Below are 23,782 nucleotides of genomic sequence, written 5' to 3'. Positions count from 1 at the left end.
GCTCTTACTTGAACTGTTTTATCTGGACGGTAACCTCTGTGAAGTTTCTATGCCACAGACTCTGAAGGATTGCTTGTGTCACCATCTCACTATAATAAAGAGAGTTCACTGTTTATTTTAACCTGTGCTAAGTTGTTTGTGGTACAAGAGAACTGGGCTTGACACTTGTTTCCCTGCTTATGTTGAATTAAAAATATCTGTACATTAGAACTCCATGGTATATTGAACATGCACTGCTCTGGGTATTTTGTCCAAAACTAGCGGGACAGGGCTTGATCTACCAATCGATGAAAGGCACCCAAAATAAGCCCACATTTTTACTCCTCCAATACCATTACACTGACACTTATCACCATTATGCTGCAATCAATTGTATAACCAGACCATCACAAGCATCAACTGAACTGGGCTTTGTAGGGGTTGGTCTTATAGGCCCCTTCCAATCCTACCATTCTACTATTCTATGATTCTAGTCAACCCAGTTTGAGAACTTTCCCAAGTATGGGCTGAACTGGGTGTTCACCGTGAACAAGCATACCTGTATGACTGTAATTAGGGATGTATGAGAAATTTACAATCATACCTGTACGACTGTAATTAGAGATGACTGAGAAATTTGTTTCAGTTCATTTTTGATCAGGATTTTATCCAGACTAGACATGGACTGGACATGAACTCAGCCAAAGTCTATACATTTTTGAGCTTCCAATTTGATTTGCAGACCAAAAAAAAGAAGCGTTCGACAGCATGCACACATTTCAAAATGTGTGCATTTCAGAAATGCACACAAGTGAGTTTTGCTGATTCACACATGTTGTTGTTGTTGTTCAGTCGTTCAGTCGTGTCCGACTCTTCGTGACCCCATGGACCATAGCACGCCAGGCCTTCCTGTCCTGCGCTCTCTCATCCCTAATTGTAATTCCCCCTAGGGAAGAGAACTCCCTGACCAGTTGTGTGAATCAGCCTTCAGTTCAGTTTATTTCATCTAGTCAGACTACACTAGATAATTACCCACCATCTAATTGCCATCTCGCCTGTACTTGCTAATTTCATATATCACACATTCAGTTCTGTTGGGCGGGGGGGGGGTCACATTTTTGTGACATGCAGACTAATTCTGAAAAATTCAGAATTCCTCAGCAAAAACAGCAACATGGCTGAGCTCATTTCATGCCAGCAACAACCTCTCTCAGACTACTGATACAACTAAACAATGTTAGTGGAACTGCAATTTTTATTTTATTTTTATGCAAAGTTTTTGCCATCCTCCACGGTAGTGATGGGCCTCCATTGCAAAGGCAACAAAAACAATTAGTGTTACAGAATTTATCTAGTTTGTGCTAGTATGTTTTGTGATTCTCTGTTTTAATTTGATTCGCTTTGGGGTGGCGCTGTAGAATACATAAGAGCAGGAAACCTTCATCAACATGGTACAGGATCTTCAATGTGTCATCCCATTAACGCTTCTAGAAATACAAAAGTCAATGATAGCTGGTAGCCTAAACATTCCCATGGAGCTAGGGCTTAAAACATTAATTCATAGACTGAGAGATTAGTTCATTTACTACAGAGTGCAGACTGTGGACAGGGTTGAAAGGGCCTCTAGGTCTCATCAAATTCAATAAATGCTTCAGCTCAACAGTGCAATCCTAGGCATGTCTACTCAAAAGTAAGTTCCACTGAGTCCATTTGGCCTTAGGCTGCGATATTATACACACTTAAGAGTAAGTTTCATTGAATTCACTGAGGCTAATTTTTCAAATAGTCACATATAGGATTGCACTGCACCTCCCTGAAAAGTGAATATTGCATCAATGAAATCAGTGGAACTTGGAAATGTTTAACATACTCTTCTGAATTACGGCCCATCCTCCCCCTTTTATTGTAGCACACATTTTACTATATTGGGTGCCACAGAAAGGTTCCAAGAGAGATGAGCAGATGTTAGGATTACAATCTAATAAAATGCAAAAGGGAAAGGAATCAAGAGGGAAGAAAAATAACTAACTGTGGAAAGAACACTTGCCTTTTTCCTTTCCCCTTCCCAACCCCTTTTCCTTCTGTACTGTGGCTTTTTAGATTGTATTGATAGTTTGTAAGCTATTCCAGGAGCGTTTTTCACTGAGGAGTGTGCTAAAATGCCATCGATAGATAGATAGATAGATAGATAGATAGATAGATAGACAGACAGACAGACAGACGGCCAAATATTAATAGGAGGAAAGAAGAAGGGCATTTAAAATAAGAGTTTTTCAATAACCTCTTAAAGGAAAAGAAGAAGCCAGTCATATCATTAATGGAAGAGCAACCAGTTAAAAAGAATGAAGGTGCTAAAATAGCACAGGAGAGATGAAGTTAAAGAGACCATGAAGGGAGAGAGAGAAAGAGAACCCAGAGACAAAAGCTAGCAGGGATTTTAAACTGAGACTCTCCCCTGTGAGCTTCAGTTGTAGCTGTGTGCCAATTGTTCCTTGAAATACTCCACCCCATCAGTGGGCAGAGAAATTGAAGGGACCACTTCACTGAACTTCTCCAACAGTTTCTTGGGGGTCAGGCTCACCATTAACAGTAGCAGTAGTCCAGCTCCATTCTTAATTGCTAAAGTTTGTTGCCATTTGCTGCCATTGCAAATGGCGGCAGCAGCAACTGCATTGGCAGCCTGGCCACCATTTTGCATCTTACACAATGCTTGGGACATAATGTTGTTCTGGTCCATTGGCGTTGGGCGGGGGGGAAGAGAGATGGAGGCTTCCACCAAAAACTGGTGGGGAATATTTAGAGATATTCTGGAAAGTGGCCTTCTTTTTCCAGAGGGGCATGAAAAAGAAAATGATGTCAGAAAAACGTATTCTGAGACATTTTGGTTCCATTCTAGATTTCAGTACTGGTAGTATTATTGGAAACCACTGGTGTGCCTCCATTGTTTTGATCCTTGACATAAGATGCTTCATTTCAGAACAAATAATTTATTCATGCTAGGAATGGGTGAGAATTTCAGTTCAGCTCATGTTTAATAAGAATTTACCCAGTCGTTTGAGTTTTTAGCTCTTCAAAGACTGGGTTTGAATTCCTGTGTATTCGGTCAGGTTAGTACTGAGTTTGAATTGCCACCTCTTCCTTCTGGCGGGCAGGTAAAATATGGTCCTCTTCATGCTGGGAATAGCTGTACCTATTGAATTTGGGTGGTGCAGATGGTTGAGAATTTTGTTTCAGTTTATTTTTGATAAGGATATACCAAAATTCTTACAGTTCTTCAGTTTCAGGATAGACAGTTGGTGGTTAATATTTTCAACTGAACAAATGGCCTTTCTGTATTGATTTAGCTAATTAGAAATACTCACTGACAGACTACGGCCAGCTCCAGTTCCACCACCTCCACGAAATAGGGCACCAATCAACTGAAAACAGAGAAGTAAAGTTATTTCTAATGCTTAAAAAAAGAAAGAAAGAAAGAAAGAAAGAAAGAACAACCCTCTTATTTGGAAAGATGGGCAAAAGTTGGTTTTAACATTAATAAACCTCTCTGGAATCATGAGATTCCACATTTGCCACATTTTATGTATTTTATTGCTGAAGTGCTTCTGCCTTGAAAGGCGGGCGAGAAATTGTTTAAATTACATAAATAAATAAAACAAATCTGTGCTTCTAAGGCCAGGGTGGACACCAGTTCCCTTATGTACATCAAAGGCACCCACCGAAAGCACTCAGGTTAAGAGCCGCTAATTGATTTCTTCAACTTGTATTTGCCTTTCAAAATGCCCTTTGTGGTTGTTGACAACTGAATCATTGCTGTGTTTCTGCCACATTTGCTCATCCATACTCCAGGATAAAGCCATGGCAGAACTCACAAGACCCATCAAGAAACATATCATACGATAGCCTTATAAAGCCCGAATGTGACACCCTTTCCGAACTATGCTCTCCACTCCTGAAAGTTGCTCTTTCAGCAGTTCAGGTCATTGGGGGAAACAATCTAAGAATGCATTTAATGCTTAAAAAAAGTGGGATCCCCTTAGAACTGGGGTAGGGCATCCTGTGTCCTTAGACTTGCCAGCAGCCCTGGACTGAATTTCAGAAGCCCTTTCCAAGCAGGCAGTACAGACCTCTTCTAAGAAAGATCTGTCCTTCCACCAGCAGCCTGCTGGGCAGGGAGGAAAAGAAAGAGAAAGAAAGAAAAAGAAAGAAAGAAAGAAAGAAAGAAAGAAAGGAAGGAAGGAAGGAAGGAAGGAAGAAGGGAGGGAGGGAAGGAAGGAAGGAAGGAAGGAAGGAAGGAAGGAAGGAAGGAAGGAGAAACTGAGTAGCCCTGTCCACTGATTCTGGACAAAATGCCCACCCACCACTAGCATGTGGCCCCTGACAGATTACTCTCAAGGGAATGCAGCCCTCCACAGAAAGAAAGAAAAAAAGCTTCCCCAACCCCTGTCTTAGTGAACCTAAGGTGGCAGGGGACAAACATGGTATCTCTGGCACTCTCCATTTACACTCAATAAATGTAATTCAGTAAGTGCACAGTCCTATCAATTGTTCCCTCACCCCTTGGAAGCCCCAGAACTCTGTGACTTCCGAGTATCCTATTCCCTGCCAGGTATCCTCTGCCCACCTTGAGAGAGTGCTTCAGAGGGAGAGTGAAGGAGGCTGGAGGAGGCTCAGGATAACTCATATCCTGGCCTCTCTGGCCTCCTCCCCTCCCTGCCCACCAGAACACCCCCTTTCCTGAGGGTCCAAGGTTGCTTTTCCAAACTCGGAGAGGCAGTCAGCATGGTTCTCTCCATACCAGCTGTGGGGGGGGGGGAGAGGTCTGCGGGTTGATCTCTGACTCCTCCTTCCAAGTTCAGAGCACTGTCTCTGACTTTGGAGGGGTTTTATGAGCCATCCTACAGTCACTGGGACCCTAGGATCACTCTCTAAAGCTGGCAATGCAAAGGAAACACATAACCATGGAGGGTAGAAGAACAGGTAGCAGTAAAATTCTGCCAAACAAATGTCTCATTTTCTTTATTTAACAATTTCACAGTGCAATAACACCAAAAAACTTTTACTGGTTGAACAGCAATGGTCACTGCCAATACTACCAGGAAGTATACCACCAGCATTCTTGACTGTGTTTAAGAACAACCTCTGTTATTCAGAAAGATGGGCAGAGAACAAGACACCTCTCAGAGACCTTAGGTGCCCTCCATGTTTGCCCTTCATACTGTTCATCCTAAGGCCAGGTAAAATCTCAATCCCCTCAGGGATGCATGCATGAGGTATCTTTCCCAGGGTTGAAGTTCAGAGCCTGCAAGTGACATGCCGACATTCTTCTTTACCTTTTCACCCATTCCATGATGCCCTTGACAAGACTGAATCATTGTCTTTCCTCCTGAAATTTCCCATCTACATGCCATTCTAATGGCTTGGTAATATGTTGCAGCTATCCTGAGATGCACCATTCAGCAGCTCTGGAGATGTGTAAGAATTTGGAAATACAGTGAATGTGTACAGCCCATGGGCTTAAAGCAGTTATGCGACTAGGGGAATTATGGGAATCCACTTAAACTTATGTTGTATTTTGAATTAGATCATGTATCACTGTGGAAAACACTGAATATCATCCACTCAAATAAATTCTCCTCTGTTTATGATCTCTCGATATAAACTTAATGATTCTCCATTCAAGATTAGCAGCAATACTCACTGGAAGTTTAGAAAGACCTTCACTCTAAAATATATATAAAAAAAACATGCAGTTAATTCTTAGTCTTATTTTTACATCACATAACATTTATTAACATGAACATGGGCAGAGACTGAATAACCATTGCACCCTCCCCACTGGTGGTGCGTAGTTCTCCCAGCTGACTGGGTTTTATCTGCTCTGCTGAGTTCTTCTGCCATTTTGTTTTTTGTTTGTTTGTTTTTGAAGAGAACAGGCATCTGTTGGAATGTTAATGCCATGAACCTCTGTCTTAGGCACAGCTGGTATATGTTTCTAAATAAAACCTTTAATCGCTGAAAAGCTGTAAGTCTGCTGTGACCTTCTTCTAAGGAAACTGAACCCTGGGTGAATGCTGGGACCCCTGAAGGCTCTCGCCACTCAGAGGTGGGATGCACATATGAAACAGTATTGGCTTCATAACAGTTATTTGTTCATATATCAAGAGCAAAAAAAGCCAATATGGTGTTATTGTGCAGGACTGGGGAGATCTGGGTTCAAATGCCCACTCAACCATGAAGCTCAGTGGATTACCTTGGGCCACTCACTACCTTTCAGTTAACCACCTTTAAGGATTGTTGTGAGGCTAAAATCAGATAAAATCTATTGCCATTTTCTTGTGCACCACCCTCATGGTTTTATTGAAGGGTGGCCTAAAATCAGAGAGAGAGAGAGAGAGAGAAAGAGAGAGAGAGAGAGAGAAAGAAAGAATCTCCCTTACCCTGAAAAGATAAACCATTGACTTGGATTCCTGCATTGAGCAGGGGGTTGGACTTGATGGTCTTGTAGGCCCCTTCCAACCCTACTATTCTATGATTCTGTGATCTGGATACATCTGAACATTAAAATAAAAATAACAACTGAAAAGACACTAGAAGATTGTATATGTATTAGAGTTCTTTTTCCTTGAATTAGCTACTTAGAAAAGATGTTAAAAATGGTTATTGTCATACCAAGGTGAAGAACCATCTGGTCGTTGCCACCAATCAGAGGGAGGTTGCAACACCCCTGTGCCCCCCACCCCACCCCATCCCCAGGATGTTCACTGTGACAACAGGAACTCTGGCTTAGCATCAGCATTGGTCAAGGAATCAGCAGATGTGAAGAGATAGCTTCTTCTCTTTGGATTTGTAAATTTATTTGAGCATACTGCACACCGCTTGGAACCAAATGTGGGCCTGAATGCAATTTGCAGTTGGAAATCTGTATATCTATATGCTTGTGATCAGATCTGTGCACCCCCTCTCACACACAAACAGAGGCACAAAGCATTTAAAAAGTGTGCAGCTTTGGAAAAAAAAATGTGTCCATTTGAAAAATATGCATGTATACACATTAGTTAATTGGAGAAAAATCAATACATTTCAAAAATGTGCAATGAAAATGCATACATGTAAAGAAATGCAAATGGAAATATGGACCAATTTTCATACAAGAAAAGAAAAAATCACAATCTGACAGAGACCAAAATTCAAACAAGTGTAGAGGTGGAAATCAGAGACGCTTGACAAGCTTGGATTTTGCTGATTTAAGGGATGTCCGTTGCAGGGAAATCCAGCTCTTTGGGGCTCGTCGGATTTCACTGGAGCTAGGGATGTACGAAAGTCACCTACCTTTTCGAAGGGTGACATTCACGGTGGGGGGGGAGGCGCTCCATCCCTCCCCCTGAAATTCTCTCCGGCCGGCTCCACTCCACGGAGATTCCGCAGAGCCACCGGCTGGGGCCGCCCGCAGCCGGACATCCAGCCGCTGGGCAGCCTGCACAGGGACGCAAATGGTGGCTGCTGTAGCCGCCGCCATTTGCGTCCCTGTATTTTGCTGTGATAGTCTACGTAAATATTTACATAGCCTATCACAGAAAAAACAAAACAGCGAATGCAAATGGCAGTGGCTATGGCGGCCACCATTTGCGTTCCCTTTTTTTTTTTTGCCGTGATAGGCTACATAAATATTTACATAGCCTATTACAGCAAAAAAAAAAAAGGGAACGCAAATGGCGGCCACTACGCTATTTGCGCCCCTCTCTTTTGTCATAATAGGCTATGTAAATATTTACATAGCCTATCACATGGCAAAAAAAAGGGAACGCAAATGGCAGCCACCATAGCCGCCACCATTTGCGTTCCCTTAGTTTTGCCGTGATGGGCTACGTAAATACTTACGCAAATAGCGTTGCCCTTATTTTCGCCGTAGTCTACGTAAATCTTTACGTAGACTACAGCGACCAAATAAGGAACGTGAATGGCAGCTCCCTATGGGGGCCGCCATTTGCGTACGTGCTTTTTTTTTTTTAAGTCACCCGTGATAGGCTACGTGACGATTTACGTAGCCTATCACGGCTGACTTTGCAAATCTAGCCGTGATAGGGTACGTTAATCGTCACGTAGCCTATCACGGGGGCATTGGGTTTTTTTTACTTTTATTGGAATGGCGGCGGCAGCAGCCGGTCGAAAGACCGGCTGCCGCCTCTGCCCCTGTCAAAGACCTGCCGAACCACCGCCGGGACCCGCCGCCGGGAAGGACATTCGGGAAAGGTAAGTCCCATCCCGGGGGGGGGGGGGCGGAGGGGGCGGAGAATTTCTCCCCGAAACTACTTCGGGGGGCCGAACATGTTGGCACTCGGCCCCCCAAAGTTTCGGGGAGAAATTCTCCCCCATCCACAGATAGGCTACATAAGTATTTATGTAGCCTATCATGGCTATATGGAAGAAGCGAATGGCGGCTGCAGACGCGGCCGCCATTTGCAATGCAGTCTGGACGGCAGCAGGTAGATGCTCCATTCCAGGCCCATTTTGCAGGGGTAGGCGGGGGGCTTCGTTCCGCCATGGATTTTGGGGGACCGAATGCACTGGCATTCGGCCTCACCGAGATCTGTGGCGGAATTCTCTGACATCCCTACCTGGAGCTCCTGGTTTGGCCTGCATTTGCAAGCCAAGCCACAGGCTTTTTCCTGATATCCAGGAACTTAATTGGTTTTTTCCCCCTGAAAATTGCCATTTCCCCAGGATCTCCAGTGTAGCACCCATGGGTGCCATTTCCACAAATTGTGGTCATATTTTGTGCAAATTTTGGCTGTAAATTGTGCAAATGTGAACCATTTGCACATATTATGGCTGCAATTTGTGCAAATTAGGCAAATTTGCACAACTTACAGCCACAATTTGCACAAATTAGGCAAATTTGTGCAATTTGCAGTTGCAATTTGCACAAATGTTTTTAATGAGGGGGGGGAATATAGAAATTCTGCCAGCTGGCCCGACTCATTGTGCACTGAGTCAGGCCAGCTGACAGAAGATGGAACAGAATCCAGGGGGCTGAAGTCATGAAATCTCATTGAGCCCCACCCCCCAACCAGATTCATTCAACATCCCTAGCTGATTCACACATCCCTAGCCCAGGAAGACATCTGAGCTTTGCGGAGAAACTAAGACAATTTGTTGCCTCCATAGTGTACTTTTAGTACTAGCATTTCTGGGGCAGGGAGCGGGGGAGTTTCAACCTAAGTTTGTGGAGGTTGGATAGAAGTGCAATGCTCAGTATACTTCCCACCTGAATGCTAGTTTTGGCCACAATCCATCCTGGCACAGTGCACTTATTCCCCTGGCTCTGAAATGACTGCATGCTAGGGACATGGGTGGTGGGTGGGTGAGTCACTCCACATAGGATTAGCAGACCACTAAGGAGGCAATCATCTCCAGGGGTCCCCAAGCTTTTTGAACCTGTGGGCACATTTGGGAAGTTGAGAAACTGCTCTGGGCACCACCACAAAATGGCTCCCAGAGTGGATGTGGCTAGTCACATAATGGCTGCCATGGGGGGCTGGCTAGTCAGAAATGAGCTAAAGAGATGGCAGGGTAGGGGGAGAGAAATAGTGAGGCTAGAGGATGGGAAAGAGGAGGGAATAGCAAGGCAAAGGGCAGAGAAAGAGCAAGGCTTGAGGCTAGAAAGGGAGAGAAAGAAGACTGCCCAAACATTTTCCAAGGTTTTCTTAAAACTTTTTAAGGGGGCAGGGAGGGGAGAGTTTTATGGGTGCCATTGGAGGTCCCTGTGGGCACCATGGCACCCCCAGGCACTGCACTGGGGATCCCTGATCTATGCCCCTTCCTCCTTGGCTGATCCCTATAGTCCTGGTATGGAAGGAGTAAAGACTGAAGGAGCTAGAAGATCAGAACTTTCACTCTTCTGCTGTTCTCCATGATATTTCATTATATTAGTTTTTTATAACAACAACAGCAACATTTGTATAGTGTGTTCAAGGTGCTTCACATGAACTACTGTATCTTGCTGAAATAGTTAAAATAACTATTACAGGTAGGGATGTACGAATCCCTTACCTGGCTCCGCGCAGGGGCATCCGCAGTGGGGGTGAGGCGCTCCTCCCCCCAGAATCCTCCCTGGCCAGCTCCGCTCTGCGGCAGCTCCGCAGAGCCACCAGCCAGGGCTGTCCGCAGCCGGAATTCCATCCACGGCTGGGCTGCTGTGGCCACAAATGGCGGCCATTGTAGCGGCCGCCATTTGCGTCCTTGCAAGCTGCCATGATAGGCTACATAAGTATTTACGTAGCCTATCACAGCAAAGAGCAGGGACACAAATGGCGGCCGCAACGCCATTTGCGCCCCTGCTCTTTTCAGTGATAGGCTTAGGGATGGACGAAAGGGACTTACCTTGTCCCGCAGCTTGCTTCGCAGTGGGGGGGGGAGGCGCTTCGGTTCTCCCCCCAAAGTTCAGGTGAGGGGGGGAGGCGCCCCGCCTCTCCCGGCCGAAATTCAGGCCAGGGGGGGAGGTGCCCCATCCCTCGCCGGCGAAATTCAGGCCGGGGAAGAGCGCCCCGTCTCCCCGGCCGCGAAAAAAAAAGTAAAAAACACACATACACACATCCGTGATAGGCTACGTAATGATTTGCGTAGCCTATCATGGCTAGATTTCCAAAGTCAGCCATGATAGGCTACGTAAATCGTCACGTAGCCTATCACAGGTGACTTTGGAAAAAAAAAAGTGCGTACGCAAATGGCGGCGCCCCATGGGCGCCGCCATTTGCGTTCCTTATTTTGGCATGTCTAGTCTACGTAAAGATTTATGTAGACTACGGTGAAAATAAGGGCAACGCAAATAGCGTTACCTTATTTTCGCCATAGTCTACGTAAATCTTTACGTAGACTAGACGTGCCAAAATAAGGAACGCATGGGGCGCCGCCATTTGCATACACGCTTTTTTTTCCCCCAAAAGTCATCCGTGATAGGCTACATGACGATTTACGTAGCCTATCACGGCTGACTTTGGAAATCTAGCCGTGATAGGCTACGTAAATCGTCACGTAGCCTATCACGGGTGTGTGTGTTTTTTTTTACTGTACTTTTTTATTTTGTAATGGCGGTGGCGGTAGCCTGTCGGGAGTCCGGCCACCGCCACCGCCCTCGCCGAAACGCCGCCGGGACCCACCGCCGGGAGGGACATTCGCCGAAGGTAAGTCCCATCCCAGGGGGGGCGGGGGGCCGGCGGAGAATTTCCCCAACACTTTCGGGGGGCCGAATGCATCGGCACTTGGCCTCCCGAAGATTCGTGGAGAAATTCTCCGCCATCCCTAGATAGGCTACATAAGTATTTACGTAGCCTATCACGGTAAAGGCAGCCACACAAATGGCGTAGCAGCTGCCATTTGCGTCCCTGCTCTTTGCCGTGATAGGCTACATAAATACTTACGTAGCCTATCATGGCTGCAAGGATGCAAATGGCGGCCACAGCAGCCTGGCCGCAGCTGGCCAGGAGACCGCCACCGCCGCCACCGCCACCACCGCATCCACCCCAGGTAAGTTCCATCATGGGGGGATTTCACAGGGGGGCGGGAGGCCATTCCACCATGGATTCTGGGGGGCCGGATTCTAATGAATTTGGCCTCACTGGAATCCGTGGCGGAATTCTCTGACATCCCTAATTACAGGTAAATCCAATTTATTATTCCCATATTGCAGCTGGGGTGACTGCTGGCAGAGAGACAGAGACAGAGACAGAGAGCTAGTGTGCACTAGATCTCTCTCATTAATGCATACTAGTGAATAAATAGAAAATAATATCTAGTTAACTGATGGGCTGTTGTAGGGTTACTGGAGGGTTGTTTCCCTGTCCAACAAGCCATGCCTCCCAGGTTCAGACAAGACAGCAAACCATGACAACCCCCTGCTGTGGGTTGAATATTCAAAATGGCTGCCAGCACATGCTGAAACCCACCATGGCTTAAATAAGCCATGGTGGGTTGCAGTGATCATGAGAACTAACTCAGAGAGAGAGAATTTCCTAAGACCACCTAGTGACTTCATGGCAGACATTCAATTTGAATGAAGGACTTCCTGATTTGCAGCTCAGTTTGTTAGATGAAATGCTATACCATACTTCACCCTTCCTGGAAGGCAGTTCATAGCAGATGGTATGAAAGGCAAAAATAAAGAAACTTTATTTTCTTTATTCTCACTTCCCCGGAGGAGGTAACATCTCACTTCCCTAGAGGAGGTAAACCAGGATCCATCTGGAATACCAATGAACATTAAAATAAACAAAAAAGTGGAAAAAACACAAAGAAGATCTTATACATACGGGAGATCTCTTCCTTCGAATTATCTATTGAGAAAAGACCAAAGCAGCATGGTTAATGGCATATCACTTGGGAAGGACAGTATGATCCCTGCCACCAGTCAGAGGAAAGTTGCACTCTTATATATGTATACAAAGATATATAGTAGGAAAGAAAACAGTGACTTGGCAATAGGCACCTGGGGAAAACTACTACCAATAACTCATCACACAGGAATGTGGGTTCAACCCAGTTTGAGTCCATCCCAGGAGAATAGCAGGTTCCTTTGCAAGTGCCTGCAGAGGGAGGTTGGAGCAGGTTGAGCTGGAAGTTCAGCTGGCTTACTGGGCTTGGTCTCGGGGGGAATGGAGTTATCCAGTAAAAAATATGCATACAAAAATGTGTATAAAGGATAGTGCACATGAAAAATAATATATTAGTGAAAATAACATTAACATGCATTATATTTGAAAAAGCAATTGCAAAAATATGCATGTTGAGTTAAATTGTGTACCAAAATATACGTACTGGTATTAATTCACACATAAATGTGTGGAAATTTTCTTGAAAACTTCTTTTTTAAATATGCTAAAATTCCAGGACGAGGCAACCTTAAAACTGGAAAAATTCTCAAAGTACAGAATGAATTGAACTTAAGACTGGAAAAAAAGAAAAGTTCATGGAGTTGAAAAATATCCACATCCATGCTTTAGTTAATGGAAGAAAAATGCGTACATTTTAAAAATGTGCACCAAAATGTATATATTTAGAGAAATGCATACTAATTCCTGTTTGAGGGGGGAAAACTTGCCATCCAATACAGGCCCAAGTCAGAATGAGTTCAATAGTTAACAATAGTAATAATCTATACTTTTGTATAACACATTCAAGGTGCTTCACGTGTATTATCTAGTTGTGATGGTTACAACAACCCTGTAAAATAAGTAACATTATTATTCATATTGCAGAATGCAGATATGCAGTGGGGACTGAAGCTGAAAGTCAGTGGCTCACCTAAGGCCACCTAGTGAGTTCATGAGAGAGATGAGATTCAAACAGGGAACTTCCTGATTTGCAGCTCAGCTTGTTAGCCTCAATGCAGCACCATACTGCAGCTTTCCATGTGTTGGATCTCAATTCCCATCATTTCAGCCAGTGTGGCCATGCTGGCTAGGAATAGTGGGAGTTGTGACCCAACACAGCTGGAGGGCTCCAAATCTGGAATCGCTGTTTTACACATTGACTTGTTTTTGCAGCACATAGTGGATTGGTGTCAAGACACAGCTTCCACAAAGCCACAGGGTGATCACTAGGGATGGCGGAGAATTTCTCCACGAATCTTCGGGAGGCCGGGTGCCGACACATTCAGCCCCCCGAAAATGTTGGGGAAATTATCCGCCGGCCCCCCGCCCCCCCCGGGATGGGACTTACCTTCGGCGAATGTCCCTCCTGGAGGCGGGTCCCGGCGGCGTTTCGGCAGCATTTCGGTGAGGGTGGGGGCAGCGGCCGGTCTCCCGACCGGCTGCCACCACCACCGTTACAAAATAAAAAACTACAGTAAAAAAAACAACAACACACACCCGTGATAGGCTATGTAACAATTTACGTAGCCTATCAGGGCTCGATTTCCAAAGTCAGCTGTGATAGGCTACGTAAATCGTCACGTAGCCTATCACGGGTGACTTTGGCGGGGGGGAAGCGCATACGCAATTTGCGTTCCTTATTTGGACAGGGTAGTCTACGTAAAGATTTACGTAGACTATGGCAAAAATAAGGGAACGCTATTTGCGTTGCCCTTATTTTCACCGTAGTCTACGTAAATCTTTACGTAGACTAGACGTGCCAAAATAAGGAACGCAAATGGCGGCGCCCATGGGGCGCCGCCATTTGCATACGGGATTTTTTTTTTCCAAAGTCACCCGTGATAGGCTACGTGATGATTTACGTAACCCATCATGGCTGACTTTGGAAATCTAGCCATGATAGGCTACGCAAATCGTTACGTAGCCTATCACGGGTGGGGGTTTGGGGTTTTTTTTTACTTTTTTTTTCACGGCCGGGGAGACGGGGCGCTCCTCCCCGGCCTGAATTTCGCTGGCGAGGGATGGGGCGCCTCCCCCCCAGCCTGAATTTCGGCCGGGCGAGGCAGGGCGCCTCCCCCCCTCGCCTGAACTTCGGGGAGGAACCGAAGCGCCTCCCCCCCACCGCGAAGCAAGCTGCGGGACAAGGTAAGTCCCTTTCGTCCATCCCTAGTGATCACTGATGGCCCATCTCTCCCTGATGGGCTCATTTTATTACAGGCAATTTTATATGAGAGAGGTTTAAAAAAAAAAAAAACTCTTCTGCATGGAGGTACAGTCATATCATGGTGCTATTACATGAATTTGCTGAATGTATAAATCAGCATTAAGTGAATAAGCTAAATAGAAGAAATTCTCATACTACAGATCTTACCTTCAACAGCTCAAGGGTTGGAGGTCGGGCCAACTTGTTGGGGGGAAAAAGTCAGAGACATAAGTTATTAGTTCCAGAGGTAGTGACATACTAGTGAATAAATAGCAAACAAGTATTCTTTTAAAGGGAACAAGAACGGCCACTCAGCTATCAGAAGAATAAAGGGGGGAAAGGCGTTTGGAACACTCCTCTTTAAAGCCAACATCAGTACTGGCTCCAGGTTTTGAGGGCCTTTGGGCAAGACCCCCTCAATGGGCCCTCTACTTCAGAAAGTATTCCTTCTTACCACCGCTGTCACAAGCTGCTATTGCTCCTTCTCCTCCTTCTCATCGTTGCTACCACTTGCTTGTTTGACAGGAAAAGAACCAGTGAGCAAACAGGCAGTGACATCTGCTACTTCTCCTTCTCACCACCACTGTTGTCTGGGCCTGAGCAAGAGGTAGGTGAACAAGCAGGATGCAGTGATGAGAAGCAACTCCAGAGGGCTTTTGTGAGTGGGCCCCTGCTGCCCAGTCATGCCTACTCTTGACACCAGCCCTGCCCAGGACTGTGAAGCCACGAGCATATATACTAACAGCAATCTCAGTTCTCAAAGTACCAGTCCTTACGTAGTCTAAACAGTGACATCCACGCACAACAGGGAGGTATTAGCAGGCTTGAGGAAACCCTAAGGCTGAATCTACACATAGTAGTTATACCGTTATCATAACTATTGGTGCCCATTGGTGTCATGTGTACCAATAGTTATGATAATGGCATGATAATGGTATAACTGCTATGTGTAGATTCAGCCTAAGTCTTTCAGAAGTACAACAAACCTTGGGGGGAAAAACCCACCCAATATAGTCCAATGAGAACTAAGCATACTCAGTGGGGGCAGAGTGCTGGCTGACTAGTGCGGGGTGGGAGGAAAGCCAGGGAGGGAGTGGGAATTGAACTGAAGAACTCCACACTGCAACATTTTGTTGCAGGACGCACATGCCATGCTTTTACAACAGACAAATGTTGCTTTTCAGGCTGTCCCTTGGTTTGGGCCATTTCAACTGAAGTCAATTAACAAACTTGGCAAATATACTAAGTGACTACATTGCTCCATGTGCACAAGCAAGGTGAGGAACAATTCTGTTTGCTTCTGTACAGATTGTGCCAATGCCAATGGAAAAGTGGTTTTGATTAACCCACCTGGTTTCTTATATTGCAAACACCTCCCCAACAACATCCCACTTTCAGTCTCATTCCTTTTGACTGATCCTGCCTTTTCTTCCACAGAAATATCTTTTGGATACTTCTTTTGGATACCCCAAAGTATCCAAGGTAGTGTACCTCCTTAGGTTTAGGAGACAGATTAGAGCTTTCTCCTTTTGCATCACATTTGCATGTGGTTGATTTTAATATACACCACCAGCAGTTAGTATTCTAGCCATGGGCTAAATTAAAAGAACTGAGTAGGCATTCTTGCACCTAAAAATAACCCTATTACTCTACGCGGATGATATTTTATTTTCAGCCTCTCAAGTTGGTTTGAGAAGATTGTTAAGTCAGTTCAACTCTTACTGTTCAGAAAATGATTCAGTCATCACTGCAGCAAAATCTAAAGTAATAGTCTTTGGTAAAAAGAAAAAAAAAACACTGCGTAGATGGCTTATCAGTTCTAAAGAGCTACTAGAACAGGTACGATTGTACTGTTATCTTGTCATAATTTTCAGCTACAGGATCCTGGGAGTTTCAAATAAAGAAACTGCAATCAGTTGCTTGTGTCTGTGTGCAATCCCTAATCCTTGCTGAATTTCAGATAACTTGGGTCAATATGCATGACTTTGAATATTTTTAAAGGAAAGATGATCCCAATGTTAACATCCAGTGCAGAAATTTGGGGATACACGGATCTCAACAAAATAGAAAGAGTTCAAAATCATTTTCTCCGTATGGTCCTAAGGGTTTCAAAACCCAAGGCAGCTTATTTAGAGCTGAGTTGGGGATGGGAACAATTAGTGGTATAATTTATCTCAGGATGGGAAATTACATGGGAAGAATAAAGCCGTTGTTGAAGTCAGACTACCCAGGTTGTGTCTACTCTACAGGAACAGAGAGTAAGCAATCTAGATACTTCATGGTTGCAGAAATTCTCAGAATTATTTCCAAATTTTGGTTTTTCCTTATAGGCTTTAAATACATGGGGAAATGTTATCAGAAACAGCTTTAAACAAAAGAATTTTGGATGTCTCATACAGCCTTTCTTACATCCTCTAGAATAGCTAGGTGGTTGGTAAATACCAAACATCAGCATCAGTGTGAAGGGTACCTCTTATTCTCCATGACAATGGAATATTGGAGGGCTTTCATTTCACTCAATTGTGCTTCGAACAAATGGACTGTATGATGAAATCTGGTAGATTTCATGGTATACCGGTCCAAGAAAAATTGTGTGTTTCTAGGAAAACAGCTTTTGAGGATTTGACGACAAATTATATCCTTGAATGACAGTTATACACTAGAGACCATTATTTAGATCCCTTTTTAAAGAAAATGAAATTGTCGGATGTAAAGAGGAAACTCTGTTTTCTGCTGTAAGCAGCTAACCCATATGTAGTCTGGAGGGTTGCTTCTTTTACAGTAAAGGCTGCTAAATGTGGGGAGAAGTGTGTCGACTCCATTGCCGTGAATTGCCTGGGAGATTCTAAAATATGAGAAATGCATTCTGATACAAATTTATAATGTCATGCATTTTATAGGCAAAGCTTATTAGTTTAGGAATATGTTTTAACTCTAATAATTTCAATGACTAATTTTAACTAGTGATTTCTGTATTTTTATGTAGGTTTATATTTAAGAGTCCTTACCAGATAATTGGCTAGTTGTCTATCTGTGGAACACACCCTAACTTCTGCCCACCTCTGCAGCAGGAGATAGTGTTCTACTCATACTAACGTATGAAACTGCTTGCTACTTTAAGAATATGTTTGACCTTAACAATTTTAACAACTAATTTTAACAGGAGATTATTGTTAGGGATGGGCTACTTCATCCCATCCTGCACTGCATGCCACATGAGGCTGCCCGCTCCTTCACTGAGCTGCCATTTTGCATAAAAATGGCTGCTTGGACTTTTTCATAAATAATCATTTATGAAAATAATGGCTGTAAAGGTGCCATTTACACAATGTTACAGGCGTAAATGAATCATAGAACAGTCATAGAATAGTAGGGTTGGAAGGGGCCTACAAGGCCATCGAGTCTTGGTAAATGGTGTATTTACAAAATGGTGGCTCAGCAGGGAAGGAAGCAGAAAGCCATGTGCTTGCCTAACTCAGCACCTGCCCAGTTGCGCAAGCACGGGGTTCCACGGACTGGCATCCAGGGGGCTGAGAGAGCAAGAAATCACCAAGCCTTGATCCCCAGCTAGATGCCCTGCCATCCCTAATTATTGCATTTTTATGTAAGGTTATGTAATTTTTGTTACTCGGTTTTGTGCTACTATGGTCTAAGGACTAATGCAATAAATGTTATTCATTGGACCTAAAAAAAAAAGCCCAACACAACCTACTTATTCAGAAAGTTAGGTAAAGAAAGGAAGGACAGACAGACAGACAGACAGACAGACAGACAGGCTGAGGTTAACATTTTTACTCAAACAAATGCCCCATCTGTACTTGGTTTTTTTTTCACAGCATAAAATAGCAGGCATATCCACGAACAATTAATTAGAAATACTCACTCTGAAAGTACTGCCAAGACCATTGCCAAGAGCATTGCCAAGACCGCTGCCAACTCCACTGGCAAGTCCACTGGCAAGTCCACCAGTTAGGCCAGTAACAAACTAAATATACAGAAGTAAACACTTAGTTTTTATTTCAAAAATAACAAACACCTCTTATTTGGAAAGGTGGGCAAAAGTTGGTTTTTTATCATTAAGAAACCTCCCAGGGATCATGAGATTCCTCCACATTTGCCATCTGTTCTTCTAAGGCCAGGGCAGACACCAGCTCCCTTACTTACATCAGAGGCACCTGCCGAAAGTGCTCAAGTTAAGATTTCTTTGACTTGTATTCACCTTTTAAAATGCCTTCTGTGGTTGTCAACAACTGAATCATTGTTGTGTTCTGCCACATTTGCTCATCCACACTCCAGCATAATGCCATGGCAGAAATCATGGGACCCATCAGGGAACATATCATATGATAGCCTTATAAAACCTGGCTGTGATGCCCTTTCTAAACTATGCTCTTCCTTGTATTTAGACCACTCCTGAAAGTTGCTGTTTCAGCAGTTCATAGGAAACAATCCAGGAATGCATTTAATGCTTAAAAGGAGTGAGATCCCCTTAGAACTGGGGTGGGACATCCTGTGTCCTTAGGACTGCATGCAGCCCTGGGCCTAATTTCAAAATGTCAAGTGGTCAGTTCAGACCTCTGGCAAGATCAGTCTGACCTTTTCCCAGCAGCTCACTGGGGAGGGAGGGAGAGGGAGAGGGAGAGGGGGGTGGCCTACCCACTTTGACACTGGCTATAGTCACCAATGGCATCTGGCCCCTGACAAGTTACTCCCAAGGGAAAGTGGCCCACCACAGGAAAAAAAAAAAAAGGTTCCCTACTCCCTGCCTTAGCAAACTTAAATGCAAAAGGCAGCAAGGGCCAAACTTGGTATCTCTGGCTTTCTCCATTTGCACTCTGTAATGCACTGCAGTGAAGCTGGTGATTCAGACATAATGTTCCATCATGGAAGAGGGGAAGAGGAGGACAGATAGAGCTTCATTCTCTCAAACAAATGTCCCTTTTCTGTATATAGTATTCAGAACCACGAAATATCAATACTCACTGACACAAGAAAACTAGCATTTGGTGTGCTTAAAAACAACCCTTCTTATTCAGAAAAGTGGGCAGACAATAGCAGACCTCCCAAGAACTCTAGGTGTCCTCTTACGCCTCTACCTTTATCTACTTTGCTCTCCATTCTAAGGCCAAGGAAGATATCAGGTGTCCTCAGGTGTATCTGAGGTGCAGTTTCCTGAAGCTCAGTACCAGTTAAGTGACATCTTTAAGTTCTTTGTTTACCTTTTAAAATGTCCTTTGTCGTTGACAAGACATCATTATTGCCTTAAGTTTTTCCCATCTGCACTCCATTCTAAGGCCAAATCTCAGCTATCATGAGATGTATCTTTTAACAGCTCAGGAGATGGGCAAGAATTCATAAATGCAGTAAGTGCTCAAATGGAGTCCCAGCTCCTTAGAACTTGGGTTGTAAAATGGGGCAGTGGACATATACGCCAGCATGGTACTCTCCATTTTATCTCAGTAATATAGGGGTTAGGATTAGAGAAGAGCTATGAAGACCACACAAAGTTACAAATGCATCTTCATCACGTCTTGTGCTGGAGACACAGACATTTGGTTTTTCAGAACATTGAAGGAGGCTTAAGAAAGGGATCACTGCTTGACCCATCTACATTTGCCCCTGGCGAAAAGGTTTGGCATGTTTTTGTACTGTTTCAAAAACCTGCAAAACCTGTTTAACCAGAGGCAACAGTGGGGCAAAAGAAATATGTGTGCACATCATGGGAAGTGAAACCACTCACAAACCACTTTCAACTCTCTTATAATCTATTGCCTTGTCTCTAGCCTTAGGAAAACTCCAACTAGGTTATAATTATAATGAATTATATTCCCTAACAGATGTGGACAGGACAATTGTTTTTTTTAAAAAAAGAAATCTTTCTGTTTGTCTTTTTCTAATCTATGAACATATTTTTACATTTCATCACAAGGGTGCCTGGCCCATGGTCTCAAATATCAAAGCTGAGATGCTAGCAGAATTATGGAAATCCACTTACTCATGTTGCATTTAGAATGTGATCACACATAGATCCCACACTGTAGAAACTGCAGGGATATTATCCAGTGAAATTAATTTAACGTTGTATCAGATTTCTCAGTATAAATTAAAATATTCTCCATTCAAAATTAACAGCAATACTCACTGGCAATTTAGGCACAACACCTCCACCCTAAAATGTAGAATTGCAGAGTTAACTCCTGTTCTTATTTCTACATCGTATACATCATTCACCAGCCTGGGCAGAGACAGGATAACAACAACAACAACACGTTGCAAAGTGTGCACACCATAGAGGCTACTCTGGTTTTTTTTTATTTTAAAAAGAGTGCAATAGAGTTTTCAAGGTGGGTGTTGTTGCATTTTTATAGTGTATGAAATGTCTTCCCATTAAGAGAACCTTTGAAGATTCTATGGAGTGTTTGAGCACCCTTGAAAAGGGGTTTTTAAAACCTGAAATGCATTGGGCTTTAATTAAATGTCTTTACAATTGTTCAACTTGCAGTGCTTTTTTGCTCAGGCACCTGGGGATCCCCTCCTTCAGTCTGCATGGTGCCTTCCCTTGTTCGCTCAGTCTTTCAGGGACCCTGGTCCCAAGCTGTATAGAGCTTTATAGATCGTAACTAGCCCAGAAATTGTGCCCAGGCACAGACCAGTAGCCAATGAAGCTATTGTAACGAGAGAATCATGTGCTCCCTATACCCCACCCTGGTCAACAGTCTGGCTGCAGCATTCTGGAACAATACAGCTCCACGTAGAGCATATATTCAAGCAGTCTGAATGGGATGTCACTTAGGCATGTATGACCACGGCCAGATCAGACATCTTTAGGAATGGATACAGTTGGTGCACGCAAATGCACTTCTGGTCACCACTGAAACCTCAGCTGAATCCAGGAGTACACCCAAGCTGCAAGTCTTTCGGGGAAGCATAACCCCATCCAGTTCAGGGTGAATCTCTGTTCCCTGACCTGCCTTTCAACTAACCAGCAACACCTCTATCTTGTCTGGATTAAGCGTCAATTCGTTCCAGTCCGTTACTGACATTAGACACTGATTTACAACTAGAACAGCTTCCTTGGATGTATATGCAAAAGAGTGATAGAGCTGGGTGTCATCAGCAAACTGAACTCCAAAACTCCAAACAACCTTTCCCAGCAGTTTCATATAGGTGTAGGGGACAAGTCTGGACTCTGAAGGGACTACAGGCCAGTGGCCCCAGCATCACACAGGAATCCTCCAGCACCACCTTCCGAAATTGCCCCTCCAGGAAGGACCAGATGCACTATATAACAGTTCCTCCCAATCCCATCTCAGACTGAGAAGGATACCATGGTCAGTGGTATCAAAAGCTGCTGAGAGGTCCAGCAGAACCAACAGGGACACACTCCTCCTGTCCAGCTCCTGGCATAGATGACCAGAGCAGTGTCTGTCCCATAACTGGGCCTGAAAACAGATTGAAATGGATCTAGATAAATCTGCATCATCCAGAAACCCCTGGAGCTGAGAAATCACCATGCACTCCAGCACCTTGCCCAAGAATGGAATATTGGCCAGAAATGATCCAGCACAGTTGATAGATAGGGATGTGCAAACCCACCCCGTCCGGGTTCTCCGGGTGCCCGCCCAGCCCCTGCCCCCACTCACCAGTCCCCGGACTGCGCTTGATCCCTTCCCGCACTCGGCGAGCAGCCTGCACTCATCCCAGCGGCCTCATCGAGCTCTGCAGTCGCCATTTTTTAAAAAAATAAAATGGCAATTGCAAAAATGTGCCTATTTGCATAAGTGCGAAAATGCACATGTCCTCAAAATGCACATTTTTGTGCATACACAAATATGCGCAACCACAGAACACACATTTTCACATACGCAAATCTGCACATTTGGAAAACACACATTTTTGCATATGCAAATATGCACATTTTTGCAATTGACATTTTGTTCTTCAAAAACTGGCTACCACGGAGCTCAACGAGGCTGCCAGGGTGAGTGTGGGGCAAGTGGGGGTAAGGGCTAGGCAAGCGAGGCTTGGGGGTGTGGTTAGGGGGTTTCCACCAGATTCCTGAATGGAATTGGCACCCACATCATCCCTATCGGTAGGAGACTTTTGGATAGCTGAGGGCAGTGGAGCCTGCATTTTCACTGGGTGGGCTGTTTTGCCCATCTAGCAAAATCTCATCAGAGCGGAAGGGAAGAAGTCTGGAGAGGCCTCAGGGTAGGTCTTATCCTGGTCTCTCCACTCTCCTTCCCTCCCCACCCACCAAAATGCCCCCTTCTCTGAGGTTGAGTTCCCAACCTCAGAGAGCACCCAGTGGGGTTCTTTTTGCGCTAGCTGTGAGGGGGGCCAGAGCTCCGATTCCCAGCTCTGAGGTCAGAGGGCTGTCTCCGACCTCATAGCGGGAAATCCGAAATATCCTATGGCCCCTCAGATGCTGTCTAGAGGCCATAGGATTACCTACTGAGAAAAGATCAAAACAAGATGGTTAGTGGAATATCAAGTGGAAGGAGAGTCTGGTCTCTGCCATCAGTCAGAGGACCTCACCCATGCCCAGGAAGTTCACAATGACAAGAACAACCCCAGCTTAGTACCTGCCATTGGTCAAGGGACTAGCAGATGTCAAGAGATTACTTCTCCTCTCCCTGCCAAATGCGCCCTACTCCCACTGACAGCTCTGGCACTGCACTGCAGTAGAAAGTGGGAAATCATTCTGGCCTCTGTCACCAGCCAGAGGACTGGACCATTGCTAAGCCACTTGCAGAATTATAGCAATCAACTTACTCCTACAGTGATGATGACAAGCAGAGTTCACACATCACCCTGGAAGACAAGCCATCCCGTCAAACAAATACTCCCCTCAATATAAAACGAAGCGTTCTCCATATATAGGTAAGAAGGCAGCCCATGCATGCAAAATGATACGTAATACTCACCCCACGCTTAATTCGAGGCCTTTGTCCCTGAAATGCAGGATGTTTACAGTTATTTCTCATTCCTATTTTTCCTTCGTGTATTATTCACTGAGATGAATAGAGATTGCACCATCCTTAAGGCATGCAGATTAGGGGACCTGGGAATCTGATAGGTATCACTTCTTCCTCTGTTGTTTCACTCCATTCTAGGGATGTCGGAATCCGGTTGGGGGGGTGGAAGACTCCCTTCTGTCTTCTGCCAGAGAGCCTGGCTCAGTGTGCAACGGGTCCGGCCAGCTGGTGGAATGTCCATAAATTGTAGGGGGGGT

General features: G+C 44.6%; 1 protein-coding gene across 2 annotated transcripts; it reads right to left on the bottom strand.

Annotated features, from left to right (window-relative positions):
* Positions 1-1,218: 1,218 nt before the first annotated feature.
* Positions 1,219-23,539, bottom strand: LOC146337838 (uncharacterized). 2 transcript variants are annotated; one of them, XM_084814361.1, is made up of 8 exons: positions 23,475-23,539; positions 20,690-20,716; positions 18,431-18,532; positions 14,716-14,748; positions 12,285-12,308; positions 5,678-5,701; positions 3,342-3,398; positions 1,219-1,466 (listed from the first exon to the last, which is right to left on the bottom strand). In XM_084814361.1, the coding sequence occupies exons 1-8, from the start codon at positions 23,532-23,534 to the stop codon at positions 1,458-1,460; spliced, it is 336 nt and encodes a 111-aa protein (XP_084670487.1). In that variant the 5' UTR covers positions 23,535-23,539; the 3' UTR covers positions 1,219-1,457. The 2 variants fall into 2 exon arrangements, 1 of the variants encoding a protein (XP_084670487.1); XR_014784919.1 differs by lacking the exons at positions 18,431-18,532; positions 20,690-20,716; positions 23,475-23,539 and adding an exon at positions 15,002-15,350 and having other exon boundaries at positions 1,222-1,466.
* Between the last annotated feature and the right edge of the window lie 243 nt (positions 23,540-23,782).

Source organism: Heloderma suspectum, chromosome 10 (genome assembly GCF_057233095.1).
Source record: "Heloderma suspectum isolate Gila_16-S chromosome 10, 16-S_ref, whole genome shotgun sequence".
Taxonomy (NCBI): domain Eukaryota; kingdom Metazoa; phylum Chordata; class Lepidosauria; order Squamata; family Helodermatidae; genus Heloderma; species Heloderma suspectum.
This window is presented reverse-complemented; position numbering and strand designations above follow the sequence as displayed.

Coding starts and splice junctions, on each gene's coding strand:
- LOC146337838 (XM_084814361.1), bottom strand. CDS start 23,534: ATGAGAAATAACTGTAAACATCCTGCATTTCAGGGACAAAGGCCTCGA. Junction 14,749..18,430: donor GTCTTGGCAGTACTTTCAGA/GTGAGTATTTCT, acceptor CCCCCCAACAAG/TTGGCCCGACCTCCAACCCT. Junction 12,309..14,715: donor CAACCCTTGAGCTGTTGAAG/GTAAGATCTGTA, acceptor TTTTCTCAATAG/ATAATTCGAAGGAAGAGATC.